This window comes from Phocoena sinus, chromosome 1 (genome assembly GCF_008692025.1).
Source record: "Phocoena sinus isolate mPhoSin1 chromosome 1, mPhoSin1.pri, whole genome shotgun sequence".
Taxonomy (NCBI): domain Eukaryota; kingdom Metazoa; phylum Chordata; class Mammalia; order Artiodactyla; family Phocoenidae; genus Phocoena; species Phocoena sinus.
In genome coordinates, this window is record NC_045763.1 from 37268817 (window position 1) to 37283434 (window position 14618).

The 14618-nt window shown below is 46.9% G+C and overlaps 2 protein-coding genes across 6 annotated transcripts in view; one reads left to right on the forward strand and one right to left on the reverse strand.

Moving 5' to 3' along the window:
• The first annotated feature begins 285 nt into the window (after positions 1-285).
• Positions 286-4165, forward strand: UROD (uroporphyrinogen decarboxylase). 5 transcript variants are annotated; one of them, XM_032639840.1, is made up of 10 exons: positions 300-512; positions 1178-1290; positions 1411-1490; positions 1567-1629; positions 1795-2047; positions 2151-2312; positions 3033-3170; positions 3329-3429; positions 3511-3577; positions 3930-4164. In XM_032639840.1, the coding sequence occupies exons 2-10, from the start codon at positions 1204-1206 to the stop codon at positions 4089-4091; spliced, it is 1113 nt and encodes a 370-aa protein (XP_032495731.1). In that variant the 5' UTR covers positions 300-512; positions 1178-1203; the 3' UTR covers positions 4092-4164. The 5 variants fall into 5 exon arrangements, with proteins under 5 accessions (XP_032495757.1, XP_032495731.1, XP_032495748.1 ...); XM_032639850.1 differs by having other exon boundaries at positions 307-512; positions 1850-2047; positions 3930-4165; XM_032639866.1 differs by lacking the exon at positions 2151-2312 and having other exon boundaries at positions 286-512.
• Positions 4166-4896: 731 nt separating this feature from the next.
• ZSWIM5 (zinc finger SWIM-type containing 5) overlaps positions 4897-14618 on the reverse strand; it is a 256329-nt gene continuing 246607 nt past the window's right edge. Inside the window, exons 12-14 of the mRNA XM_032606638.1 lie at positions 9006-9169; positions 8425-8506; positions 4897-7685 (exon numbers count right to left, since the gene is read on the reverse strand). Of these exons, the coding sequence (XP_032462529.1) occupies positions 6823-7685; positions 8425-8506; positions 9006-9169 (1109 nt within the window). The 3' untranslated portion in view covers positions 4897-6822. The remainder of the gene's footprint in view (positions 7686-8424; positions 8507-9005; positions 9170-14618) is intronic.

A 14618-nucleotide genomic window follows, 5' to 3' on the forward strand; every position in this document is an offset into this window, starting at 1 on the left:
GTAATCTCTGTACCTGTTGTAGTGCCCGCCTCTTTCTAGGTAATATAAATATTTAATTATTTCAGTTCCCTGTACAACTTGGTTCCATAATTCACCATATGCCTGGTTGGGCCAGGCATAAAATTGTTAAAATCGTGAAGAGTGGGAGTGAAAGTGAGACCTGGGACGAGTCTTCCGGGATTCCCAGGCCGTCAGAGGAGAGCAAATTTCTCACGCCACGTGAAGTATAGTTACAGCGAAGTTCTTTTGTGGGGGGAGGGGGAGGGAGGTGTTTGTTGTTGCGTCGCTACAGAGGACTTTACGGTGAAGAGACCTGGGGGTCCTACGGGCAGCAGCCGGGGCAGCCCGGGAGCCATTGCTGGAGTCTGATCATGTGACTTTCAACATGGCGACAGCCTTGGCTCATTCCAGGAAGGGGCGGAGCCTGGGCAGGGGGCAGGCTCAGAATTAGGCTACAGCTGGGGCTGTGCTCGCGTTTACTGACAACTTATCATGGAGGCGAACGAGTGTGGGTGAGTTCTCTGTGCCACCACGCAGTGTGGCCATACGGGCTTCTGACCTGAGTCTTTCAGCTCAGGAATCTGTCCCTATACCCCTCTTCCCCAGCCCCGGAGAACCCAAGTCTCTGGAATCCCAAATCCTCCAACCATGGATTCCTGAGATGTTCATCCCAGGGACCGCCTAGCTGGACTGCGTACCCCAGACCTTTATTTAGGAGATGCCCTCTGGACTTCCTAATCCTCAACTAAGATCCCTTTTTCGGACTGTCATCTCTGATCCCCCCATCCCCCAGCCTGGAGATCTTCCAGCCCCAAAACCAGCCCACTGGTACCCTTGTTCCTGAGATTTTTTGGTCCAAAGACCCCCCCAAACTCTCCTAATTGGACTTTCGTCCCCTTCCCCCCCCCCCGCAGACACACTCTCTCCCAGTCCCTCTAGTGGCTTTGAGCCTGGGGAAGCTGCGACTATGTGTAGGGTAGAGGCCCCGGCACCGGCCCTTCTAGTCCTGTACACCACCTGATAGAGGGGAGGCGGAATCGGCAGGGAGTCACAGCTTGGTAGCTGGTCTGGAGAAGACAGATAGCTGTGCTGGACTGTATCCGCCTTTAGAACCCGAGCCCTGCCCAACCCCCAGCCTGGTTTACTGACACCTACCCTACCCGCTCCTGATCTCCAGACCTCAGGGTTTTCCGGAGCTGAAGAATGACACCTTCCTGCGAGCAGCCTGGGGAGAAGAAACAGATTACACTCCTGTTTGGTGCATGCGGCAGGCAGGCCGCTACTTACCAGGTCAGGGTCAGGGCCTCGGAGTCTAGGTAAAACTCTGGAGGGTGAAAAGTTTTTGAGGGGCAGAGGAGGTCTTTGGAGGTTCCTCAAGGCTGAGCCCTGCTTTCCCTTTTTTGTCTGCAGAGTTTAGGGAAACTCGGGCTGCCCAGGACTTTTTCAACACCTGTCGCTCCCCAGAGACCTGCTGTGAACTTACTCTGCAGGTGAGGGGTCCACAAAAGAGGGAGAGATTTATGCTATCAGCTCGCCACCTAGCAATCTGTCTTCTGTTCCCTATAGCCACTGCGTCGCTTCCCTCTGGATGCTGCCATCATCTTCTCCGACATCCTTGTTGTACCCCAGGTACCTGCTCAAATCTGATTCTTGAATGGGTAACAAAGGGAAAAGACAGTCAAGGCTCAAGATAAGCACTTATCCTTATGGGACAGAGGGGAAAACAGGCTGGAAGAGATGGAGTTTGGCTGAGTTTTATTCTCCTTTTCCTCCTTCTTGGCATGGGTTGAACAGATCTCCTCCTCCTGGAGTTACAGGTTGGGAACCTGGACGATTTCTCCCCCACCAGGCACTGGGCATGGAGGTGACCATGGTGCCTGGCAAAGGGCCCAGCTTCCCAGAGCCGTTAAGAGAAGAGCGGGATTTACAGCGCCTCCGGGATCCAACAACAGTGGCCTCTGAGCTGGGCTATGTGTTCCAGGCCATCACCCTCACTCGACAACGTCTGGCTGGGCGTGTGCCACTGATTGGCTTTGCTGGTGCCCCGGTAATATGGGACAGGGCAGGGACTTGGGCTTGGAGAAATTACTCTGGCAGGTATGGGTGCAGACAAGGGAAGGAAGTGTCTATCTGCCTTCTGCCTTTTGCAGTGGACTCTCATGACATATATGGTTGAGGGTGGCGGCTCAAGCACCATGGCTCAGGCCAAACGCTGGCTTTACCAGAGACCGCAGGCCAGTCACCAGCTGCTTCGCATCCTCACTGATGCTCTCGTCCCATATCTGGTGGGACAAGTGGCTGCTGGTGCCCAGGTAGGTCCTGAGGGAGAGACAAATAGGCTGGGGTTTCATCTTTATTTATTTTTGGCTGCGTTGGGTTTTCGTTGTTGCGCGTGGGCTTTCTCTAGTTGTGGCGAGCCGGGGCTACTCTTTGTTGCGGTACCTGGGCTTCTCATTGTGGTGGCTTCTTTTGTTGCAGAGCACAGGCTCTAGGCACGTGGGCTTCAGTAGTTGCGGCACGCAGGCTCAGTAGTTGCGGCTCGCGGGCTCTAGAGCACAGGCTCAGTAGTTGTGGTGCACGGGCTTAGTTGCTCTGCGGCATGTGGGATCTTCCCAGACCAGGGCTCGAACCCGTGTCTCCTGTATTGGCAGGTGGATTCTTAACCACTGCACCACCAGGGAAGCCCTGGGGTTTAGTCTTTCAGGACCAGAAACATTACAGTTCCTTATACCTGTGAGGGTAGGTGTCTCAATACCAGGCACAAAAGCAGCTTGGCATGAAATGATTTGGCTGGAGCAGCTAAGCCCAGACACTGGCAGGGGGGCTTAATGCTCTGTGTATTCAAAGACCAAACCTAGCACTGGGATCTGGAGAAGGCAGTTCCTTTTTGACTGGAACTGGGCTTATAGGCTTAGGTAGTCTCAGGGGTTGAAGTCACTTGGGGAAAACTGAAGGAAAACTGAGGCACATTCTGTATGTGGGGCTCGAGATACTTCCTCTTTGTGTGTTATGCATTTCTTTTCTAACTGTAGGCATTGCAGCTCTTTGAGTCCCATGCAGGGCATCTTGGCCCACAACTCTTCAGTAAGTTTGCACTGCCGTACATCCGTGATGTGGCCAAGCGAGTGAAAGCCGGGCTGCAGGAGGCAGGCCTGGCACCAGTGCCCATGGTAAGGATGGGGATCAGATGAGTGAAGGTGGGCCCGTGGAACTATCAGGTTAAGTCCTGCATGGACCGAAGTGACCACTGGAGGGCAGAAGCACAGCTGAGCTACATTAGGAGGCATAGCAAAGCCCTCGGCAGCCTGAGATTTGCCCTTTCCCCCAGATCATCTTTGCTAAGGACGGACATTTTGCCCTGGAGGAGCTGGCCCAGGCTGGCTACGAGGTGGTTGGGCTTGACTGGACAGTGGCCCCAGAGAAAGCCCGGTGAGTGATGGAAGGTGCGATGGAGGGGATGCAACTGCCATATGTGCAGTCACCAAAACAGGGCACTGACTCTACTTCCAGGGACTGCGTGGGAAAGACGGTGACCCTGCAGGGCAACCTGGACCCCTGTGCCTTATATGCATCTGAGGTAACAGCCAGGTCCCTGTGTGTGTCTGTGTTTGTTTCTGTGCGCTCCCATGGTTCTGGATATGGTTGTGTTTATTACTATGTGTGTGCTTCTATTATCTGTTTATCCCTCCCCTCTACTCCACTCATACCATGTGAACTCTAGGAAGGCAGGAGTTTCTTCTCATTGATTTTGTTCATTTGTGTTTTCTTAGCGCCTGGCCCATACTAGGCACCCGATAAAGTTTTTTGAATGACTGTATGAGTAACACTGAGTAGAAGCATGCCTACATGTATGTGTGTCACTATTATGTATAGGGAGGACAGAGGTGTGCTGGCCCCCTCTGTAGCCAGTGCCCTGTTGGTCCCCCCAGGAGGAGATTGGGCAGTTGGTGCAGCAGATGCTGAATGACTTTGGGCCGCGGCGCTACATTGCCAACCTGGGCCACGGACTTTACCCTGACATGGACCCAGAACATGTGGGAGCCTTTGTGGATGCCGTGCACAAACACTCACGCCTGCTTCGACAGAATTGAGCATAATCCTTTTATCTGAAGTACCACTAACACAGATGATTGTTTCCAGGAGAATAAAAGTTCCAGAGCTGGAGTCTTGCGTGTGGTTTTGTTTGTGAAAGATCTGTGCCCTTATCCTCAGTTCCTTCTTAGCCTCTTCCTTCCCTGGGCCTCTTTCTGCATCCTCTCCCACAAGTCATGGGACCTCGGGTATCAGTGAATATGTATGTAGGACTTAATATCAGGACCTTTACCACCATTTTGCTCTCAGATCTCCAAGCCCCAGAGCTACATGGGGCTGTGCAGATCTTCCTAGGAGCTAGAGCTGTGACATTTGCAGGGAAATGGGGTCCCTATAGCATATGAGGCCAAATTGACAGGGCTTTGCGTCTGGGGAGGGAAGGGTGTATAGACCAGAGTGGGACACAGGGCCAGTTGCCCTGCATTCTTTCTTTTCTGCGCATACCCTCTAATTTTCTCAGTATTTTGCTGTTTCCGCTTTTCATGGTGGTACCTATTTCCTGGGATCAGGCTCTGATAGGCCTGTGAGCTCTGGAGAGGGGTGTGGTGCAATAGGAAATTCTTCATTTGTCATTCCACATCTTAGACCATTAGGAACCCACTGTGCTATATAGCCTAACCAGCTCCCTGTCCCAGCCAGGTGATGGAGAAGAGAGAAGGGCCCCATTTATTGAAAGAACACAATTTCTGATTTTAGAAAAATGATCTTTTCTGTGATCCAGGATTTATTCATAGAAAAGCACTGTGAGTTCACACACTTGCTAAAAAACGGCAATTGTGATACAGAAATGGGAGTGGCGTTGTCTTTTTTTTTTTTTTAAACCAACCTATTGGGCTGAGAGGTTGTTGGGCCCGTAGCTGGACGGTGAGACTTTGGTAGCCACAAACAGCAAATGCAACTTACTGGTTAGTGTGGAGAAAAGAAAAGTGACACAAACAGTTTGTCAAAGACAGGAAAGTAAAGCAGACAAAGAGGTCCTTGGTTCACACTCTAACTATACCACCCCTTCCCTGTCACACCCCACCCCCTACTGGGGAACTAAAACATGGAACAGTAACCACCAAGACACTGGCATCTAAATGACTCTTCCGAATGCCTGTGCTACCTCCTATTACAATTCCAGGCTGAGCAGAGGGGTCAGTAAGGTAGCAGGAACATGATACGCTGTGGAGGTCAGCCAGGGCTAAGACAGGGGTTGCCCACTAGAGCTAGAAACTAGTCAGAAAGGAAAAGGCCAAATGCATTCCAGCCGCAGCCTCCAAACCAATGACCAATGGGACTGTGACAGAAGCAGGCAGAGGAAGCTTGAGGTAGAAAGGCAGGGGAAGAAAGCAAGTACAGGGTAAGAAGAGAAATGTGGCACTGAAGGAGCCACTCAGGGCAGAGGGAGACTAGTGCTTAGAAGCTTGTTTGGTGAGACAATGGTGAATAAAGGAGGCCCAGAGATGAACATGTTTAGCTGGTGAGAGAATAAGAGAAATGGGGATGAGAGATCTGGCAAAAAGAGAAGGGACACATTCAGGCAGATCCTCAAACATGAATTCACAGACAAACCTACATGTGGAAATATACACAGTTACACACAGACACGGACATGTTTATACACATGCACTTACATGTGCCCAGATACACAAACACTACACATGCATTGACAATCAACACACACACACACACACACACAGATATGTATTTTTATATGTTCACAAATGTGTATACCCTCACACAGAAACCCACCATCCAGTACACAGACATGTCTTTACACAGACACAGACCTGACACAGATACACATAAATATACATGTGCACATGCAGGCACGCACAGATGTATCTATGCGCACAGATGCACGTACGTAGCCATCCAGATCCACACACACACAAGTGTAATTAGAGATGAAACCAGATGCTGTCTAACACAAAGGTGACCAGAGAAGATGAACATTATAAGCCCAGTGGCCTCCCAGACCTTCACCTTCTCCCTGCCTTTGTTTCTCAGGAGCTCAGCAGGCTCCCAGAGAGAGAGGCTGTGTGAGGCAGGAGCAAGAGCTTCTGTGTCCTCATGGCTTCGTGAGGTGAAAGTCTAAGTCAAGACCGGGCCCTGCCCCTCACCCATCACTGGGCTGTCAATGCCCATCTGCAGGCCGGGGTTTCTGCATAGACTAGACTTGGGGTTTACTCTAATGGCCATTTTTCTCTCTGCCACCCCCACTCTTCCACTGCCAATAGCAGATCCTCTGCAAGGGAAACCTGAGAAACGGTTGTGAATCTCCTCAGAAAACAAGCCTATCTTCCCACCCATCAGATTAGAACCAGAATTATAAATAGTTACAATTTTACAATGTAATTGGCAACACATATACTATAGTATTTACAGTACCATAAATGCTTCTGTTTCTCTGGTTAAGCAATCCCTGAGACGGAACAGTGTTCTGTGTTTGCCAAGGAGAGAGGGCCAATGCCCAGGACACGCAGGATAGCGGGGCGTGAGGTGGCATGTGTGGGGTTTCTGATCGGTCTGCAGGGCCCAGCTCCTCCAGGAACAGTGGGCTGTTGTGAGAACCTTGACAAGGCATGTTGGCTAGAGTTGGACTCTCCCCATGCTTAGCCCTGTGGTCCTCTGGCTTCAGCCACAGGTGCTCAGAGTCCTCTCAGGGTGGACAAATGTTTGTGTCCTTGGCCTGACCGGATGATACCTGGGAGTGCAGGATGCCCCAGCAGCAAGCTATCTGCTCTCTCAGCCAAAGCGCTCTCGCACCAGCAGCATCAGCTTCTTCTTGCCTTTGTAGATTTGTTTCAGGTTGTCGATGAACTGGGCAAACTGCAGGTGGCCATCCTGCGGCAGCAGGAAGGTCTCCCGGGCCTTGCTCAGAAACTCAATGAACTCTCCGTAGTGGCGAGGGCTGATGTGTGTCAGGCGCGAGTGTGTGGTGTTGATATAGGCATTGATGGTGGCATCCAGCAGCTGGCGCAGGGGAGCTTTGTCGGTGGACATAAGCTTTCCCGAGCTGCGGCGGCCTGGGATGCCGGCCAGGCCAGGCGCAGTGACCGTGCAGCGCCGCAGGATGTCTGAAAGCACTGTGGCACAGTGCACACTCTTCACCACCAGGGGAATCAGGGCCGCCAGCTCATTCTTGCCCAGGGAGTGGCTGAGGGCACACGCCCAGAGCACATCATTGATGGCCGGGTGGGTGTCCTGGTTGTAGGCCAGGTTGAGATGGCTCATGGCCAGTGAGGCCAGCTTGAAGGCACGTAGCGGGTAGCCACGGAGCTCCATGTAGCGGGCGATGGTGAACAGCTGTGAGTGAGTCATGCCGCCAGCAGCAGCATCAATGGCAATCTGGTAGGCTGCTTCAAAGGCGATGTGGTCCTTCTCACAGAGTGTGAGGGCCGATAGGGCGCAGCTCTGTGGATCCTTCATAGCACACTGCAGGGCCAGCGTGCGAGCACAGCTAGCCAGCTCCTCCCGCTGTGGGTAGTCAAGACTGAGGCGCAGGATAGTGGTGTGGGATACGGCTGTGGCAGCCACAATGCTGGTAGCCTCGGTGGGGGTGAAGAGTGTGTACCAGCTCTGCAGGATGCTCACCAGGGCCTGCACACCTGTCAGGGAGAGCCTGAGCTCAGCCGTGGCCATCCGGGTGGGTCCTGATCCAGGTCTGCCCAGACTACCGTTTGGGGTCAGAACTTGGCCTGCAGAGACGAGTTCTCCCTCCTTCTCAGCAGCCTTGAGATGATCTGAGGCAACCAGGGCAAGGGGAACAACCCAGACGCCCAGACCCTGTTTGGGGTCTCTTCCCATCCCTTCCTTCCCCAGGTGAGAGTGTTGAAGGTTTCTGCAGGTGCTCTAAGCCCCTCACAAGGATGGAGCAACAGAGCCTGTGGTTTGCCTGCCGCAAGGCAGGAGTCGCAGATCTGCCTGGGGGTTCTAGCTGAAGTGGGGCCTCTCAGGGTAGAGTCTTGTGCTGGGGCTTTGGGCTCTAGATGGGGTCCCGAGCCTCCCAAGTTGTTTGGGGTTTCTCAGAATCATGGACAGGGACTGGGACCAAACCACTGGGCCAACTACCTCCCAAGGCTACACTTGAGTACTTGTGGCTGAAAATTCACTCTCTCAGAATGTCTCTGATCAGAGGGTCAAAGTGCTGCTGACAGCAGGGTATGGTCCAAGCAGTGAGGGCAGAGTTTGGTCAGGCTGAACAGAGGCCATCTTCTCCTACCAGCAGCCTCATCCTTTCCTAGCCATCAGTAATAGGAATATGAGAGCTCTAAATTCGTCATCCTGTCCCAAGAGTAGGGCCTAGGAATCCTTTCCCCTGCGGGTACAGGGAGCTGGGAGACTCACCCACTTCTGTAGCACATGTCACCAACCACCGCACCATCTCCCGGCGCCTCCAGTTAAGGGTTGATAAGGTCATCCTCATCACCTGGGCAAAAAAGCAGCCTTCCCAGTTGGCTAAGCATAATTGCTATAACCTCCCCCTCCCCACTCCCCCTTGCCATTCATTTATGCAACAAGTATTTATTGGTGCCTTAAACAGCCATCTCTCCCCTGATAACTACAGATGGGTTTGTTTAATTTCTGCCCCACCCCTGCTACCAATCAGATAGAACACTCCTCTGATGACCTGTAATGAATAAAGCCCTTATTACCACACCTTGCTTGACTTGGAGGAATGGGGGTGGGGTAGGGAGAAGATGGGGACCCTGTGGAGCCTAAGGCTACACTGCTTAACTGGCCGTAACTTCAAAACAGAGGCCAATGTTGAGTCCTCACCTTGTGTCTAGCCTAGAAGCTGTGTCCTGGGGACAGAGAAAGAACCAGTCCTGGCCCATGCCCACTCCAGTCCCCGTGGGATCTCATCTTCTACCAGTTGTCACTAGGCCAGAAGTCTAAAGTGGGGATGGCCCGCTTGTCCTCCATACCTGTAACCCCAGCTCCAGGGCCACGTTGAGCAGGGTGCTGTCTGTACTACTGTCCGTGGGTGTAGCAATCTTGAATGCATCTTGGGCCAGTTTGAAGATGAGGGAGGAAGAATGGATGTGCTTCTGTATTGCTTCCAGGATTGTGCGGAGCCTCAGAGTGTCTCCTACAGATGCCGAGAGAAGGGGCAGGGACAAGGTCTTCTTTAAAGCTTCCCTGAACAGTCAGCTGATCACAACAGGTACTGGTTGAACTGATGGCTATCAATGCACTGAGTGCTTCTGAAGGCCACCATCTCTTCTGGGTGGTCAAGCTCTGTCTCCACTGAACCCACTGGAGGCTCCTTCCTTCCCCAGGCACCCACATGAATTCACCTCTCTCCACCTTTTCATCTGCCTCTACCCCTCGCCCTCTTTTCCCTCAGGATCTTTAGGTCCCAGAAGTCATTTTCTAGAACACCTGAATTTTGAGAGCTACGTATACAGGAGAAGGAAGCCACATTATTGCCAAAAAAGTATGCCAGTCCCATAGTTTGTTCCTCAGTACAGCTCCCTGGAGCAAAAAGGAGCTGGGCCACCACTTCCTATCCAGTAGGCAAGTATGAGTGCACAGAGTTAAGGAATACATTGCAGGAATGCCATGTGTACCATATGACGTGAAGTTCACTGTATAATGGCAGTAGGGTATATGAAAGATTGGTGTATCTTCTGAGGGGGTAAAATGTGAAGTAAAGATAGAACAAAAAGTAGGTCTTATGTTTTACCAAGAGGTGCAGTGGTAAGAGTATACAGACTTCGGAGTAAAATACATTGGGAAGTGAACCTAGTTCAGCCGTTTACCAGATCAGTTACTTCATGGAAGTAATGGAAAAAATAACCTTTTAAGGTTGTTGGGGGAATTATAAAAAATTTGTGTATAGTTAATATTCTATGATTCTACTTTTTTTTTTTTTTTTTTTTTTGCGGTACGCGGGCCTCTCACTGTTGTGGCCTCTCCCGTTGCGGAGCACAGGCTCCGGACGCGCAGGCTCAGCGGCCATGGTTCACGGGCCCAGCCACTCCGCGGCATGTGGGATCTTCCCGGACCGGGGCACGAACCCGTGTCCCCTGCATGGCAGGCGGACTCTCAACCACTGCACCACCAGGGAAGCCCTATGATTCTACTTTTATATAAAAGAGATAAGTAGCAGTCTGTCTGTGTACAGCATGTGTGTGCACACATATGTGAACAGGAAATACCTGGGAATATTTATTATAAAACCGTCTTAGTAGTAGTAGTTATCTTTGGGTGTCAGGATTGAGAGATTACCTTTTTTTCTTCTATCATCTTTAAAAACAATTAAAACATTTAATAGACTTTGTTTTTTTTTGGCCGCACCACGCGGCTTGTGGGATCTTAGTTCCCTGACCAGGGACTGAACCTGGGCCCTTGTCAGTGAGAGCACGGAGGCCTAACCACTGGACCACCAGGGAATTCCCCACAAGTTTGGTCTCTATATCTGTGAGTCTGTTTCTTTTCTGTTATATTCACTAGTTTGTTGTATTTTTTAAGATTTCACATAAAAGTGCTATCATACAATATTTGTCTTTCTCTGTCTGACTTAACTTACTTAGTAGAACACCCTCCAAGTCATCCATATTGTTGCAAATGGCAAAATTTTGTTCTTTTTTATGGCTGAGCAGTATTCCATTGTATATCTATCTATACCATCTCTTCCTTTTTTTTTTTAACATCTTTATTGGAGTATAATTGCTTTACATTGTTGTGTTAGTTTCAGCTGTATAACAAAGTGAATCAGCTATACATATACATATATCCCCATATCCCCTCCCTCTTGGGTCTCCCTCCCACCCTCCCTATCCCACCCCTCTAGGTGGTGTACCATCTCTTCTTTATCCATTCATCTGTTGATGGACACTTAGGTTGCTTCCATTTCTTGGCTATTGTAAATGACGCTGCTATGAACACTGGGGTACATATATCTTTCTGAATTAGTGTTTTAATATTTTTTGGATATATACCCAGGAGTGGAATTGCTGGGTCATGTCGTATTTCTATTTTTAGTTTTCTGAGAACTCTCCATATCATATGCCACAGTGGCTGCACCAATTTACATTTCCACCAACAGTGTATGAGGGTTCCCTTTCTTCCACATCCTTGCCAACCTTTGTTATTTGTGTTCTTTTTGAGGACAGCCATTCTGACAGCTGTGAGGTGATTATCTCATTGTGGTTTTAATTTGCATTTCTCTGATGATTAATGATATTGAGCATCTTTTTATGTGCCTGTTGAGCATTCCAAATAGACATTTGGAAAAATGTCTGTTCAGGTCTTCTGCCCATCTTTTAATCAGGTTGTTTTGTTTTTTTGATGTTAGGTTATACGAGCTGTTTATATATTTTGGATTTAACCCCTTCTTGGTCATATTATTTGCAAATATTTTCTCCCATTCAGTAGGTAGTCTTTTCATTTTGTTGATGGTTTCTTTTGCTGTGCAAAAAGCGTTAGGTCCCATTTGTTTATTTTTGCTTTTATTTCCTTTGCTTTAGGATACAGATCCAAAAAAACATTGCTACGATTTATGTCAGAGTGTTTTCTTCAAGGAGTTTTATGGTTTCTGGTCTTACATTTAGGTCTTTGATACATTTTGAGTTTATTTTTGTATATAGGGTTAGAGAATGTTCTAATTTCATTCTTTTACATGTAGCTCTCCAGTTTTCCCAGCACCATTTATTGAAGGGTAGCTCATTTCTTTTTATTGGGAAATGATATCCCATTGTATGGATCTACCTCAGTTTGTTTATCCATTCACCTACTACAGGGCATCTTGGTTGCTTCCAGTTCTTGGCAATTACAAATAAAGCTGCTATAAACATTTGTGTGCTGGTTTTTGTGTGGACATAAGTTTCCAACTCATTTGGGTAAATACTTAGGAACATGACTGCTGAATCATATAGTTAGACTATGTGCAGCTTTGTAAAAAAACTGCCAAACTGTCTTCCAAAGTGGCTGGACCTTTTGCATTCACACCAGGAATGAATGAGTCCCTGCTGCTCCACATCCTCACTAGTGTTTGGTGTTGTCAGTGTTTTGGATTTTAGCCGTTCTAATAGGTATGTAGTGGTTTCTAGCCTTTGTTTTAATTTGCATTCCCCAAATGACATATCATGCTGAATATCTTTTTATATGCTTGTTTGCCATCTGTATATCTTGTTTGGTAAGGCATCAGTTCAGGTCTTTAGTGCATTTTAAAATTCAGTTGTTTGTTTTCCTTATTGTTGAGTTTTAAGAGTTATTTGTGTATTTGGGATACAAGTCCTTTATCAGATATTGTTTTGCAAATATTTTCTCCCAGTCTGTGGCTCGTCTTTTCAGTGTTTTTCACATAAGTTTTAAACTTTAATGATGTCCTACTTATCAGTGTTTTCTTTCATGGATTGTAATTGTGGTGTTGTATCTAAAAAGTTATTGCTGGGAATTCCCTGGCGGTCCAGTGGTTAGGACTCCACGCTTCCAATGCGGGGGGCCCAGGTTCGATCCCTGGTCCTGGAACTAAGATCCCACAAGCTGCACGGCGTGGCCAAAAAAAAAGTTATTGCCAAACCCAAGGTCACCTATATTTTCTCCTGTGTTATCTTCTAGAAGCTTTATAATTTTGTGTTTTACCTTTATGTCTGATACATTTTGAATTAATTTTTGTGAAAGGTGTAAGGTCAGTGTCTATATTCATTTTTTAAAATGTGGATGTACAGTTCTTCCAGTACCATTTGTTGAAAAGACTGTCCTTTTCTCCTCTGTCAAGGATCAGTTGACTATATTTGTGTGGGTCTATTTCTGAGCTCTATATTCTGTTCCATTGAACTATTTGTCTATTCTTTTGCCAATACCACACTATTTGATTACTGTAGCTTTATATTGTCTTGAAGTCAGATGGTGTTAGTTCTCCAACTTTGTTCTTCAATATTGTATTGGCTATTCTAGGTCTTTTGCTTTCCCATATAAAGAGAGTTTATCGATATCCACAAAATAAAATGCTAGGATTTTGGTTGAGACTGTACTACTGAATTTATAGATCAAGTTAGGAAGCACTGACATAATAACAGTATTGAGTCTTCCTATTTATGGACATGGAATATTTATTCATTTAGATCTTCTTTGATTTCTTTCCTCAAAGTTTTATCGTTTTCCTCATATAGATCTTGTACATATTCTGTTAGATTTTTCTTAGTACTTTTTTGAGGGGTCCTAATGTAAATGGTATTGTGGTTTTTAACTTAAAATTCCAACTGCTCATTGCTGGTACATAGGAAAGGAATTGACTTTTGTATATTACCCTTGTATCCTGCAACCTTACCACAATCAGTCATTAGTTCCAGTTTGTTCTTGATTCTTTGGGATTTAACATAGACAATCAAGTCATCTGCAAACAAAGACAGTTTTATTTCTTCCTTTCCAACCTATATACCTTTTCTTTCCTTTCTTGTCTTATTTCATTAGCTAGGACTTCCCGTATAATGTTGAATGGGAGTGGTGAGAGGTGATATTCTTGTCCTATTTCTGATCTTCAGGGGAAGGCATCTATGTTCTCTCCATTAAGTATGATGGTAGCTGGAGGTTCTTTCTAGATGTTCTTTATAAAGTTGAATAAGTTCTCTTCTATTCCTAATTTGCTGAGAGGTTTTGTTGTTTTTTTTTTTTTAAATTATGAATAGGTGTTGGCCTTTGTTAATTTTTTTTCCTGTGTCTATTAGTATAATCATATGATCTTTCTTCTTTAGCCTGTGGATGTAATGGATTACATTAATTGATTTTCAAGTGCTGAATCAGCCTTGCATTCCTGGAATAAATCCCACTTGGTCATGGTGTATAATTCTTTTCACACTTTGTTGGATTCAGTTTGCTAATATTTTGTTGAGGATTTTTTGCATTTATGCCCATGAGTGATATTGGTATGTAGTTCTCCTTTTTTGTACTGTCTTTATCTGGTTTTGGTATTAGGTAATGCTGGCCTCGTAGGATGAGTTAGGAAGTGTTCTCTCTGCTTCTGTTTTCTGGAAGAGACTACAGAGAGTTGGTATCATTTTTTTCAAGTATTTGATAGAACTCACCAGTGAAATCATCTGGGCCAAGTGCTTTCTGTTTGGAAGATTACTGATTCAACTTCTTTAACAGATGTAGGCCTAGATTTATTTATTTATTATTTATTTCTCCATGTGTGAGTTTTGGTAGATTGTGTTTTTCAAGGAATTGGTCCGTTTCATCATCTAAGATATCAAATTTTAGAGAATACTGTTTTTCATAATATTCCTTCATTATCCTTTTAACATCCATGGATCAATAATGATGGCCCCTCTTTTCATTTAAGATATTAGTAATTTATGTCATCTTTTTTTATTTGTTTGTTTTTGTTTTTTGGCTAGCCTGGCTAGAGGTTTATCAGTTTTATTGATCTTTAGAAAGAACCAGCTTTCGCTTTCTTTGGTTTTCTCATGTTTTCCTATTTTCAGTTTCATGACTTCTGCTTTAATTTTTTTATTATCTTTTTTTTTTTTTCTTCCAGCTTTGCTCTTCTTTCTCTAGTTTTCTAAGGTGGAAGCTTATTTTATTTTATTCCC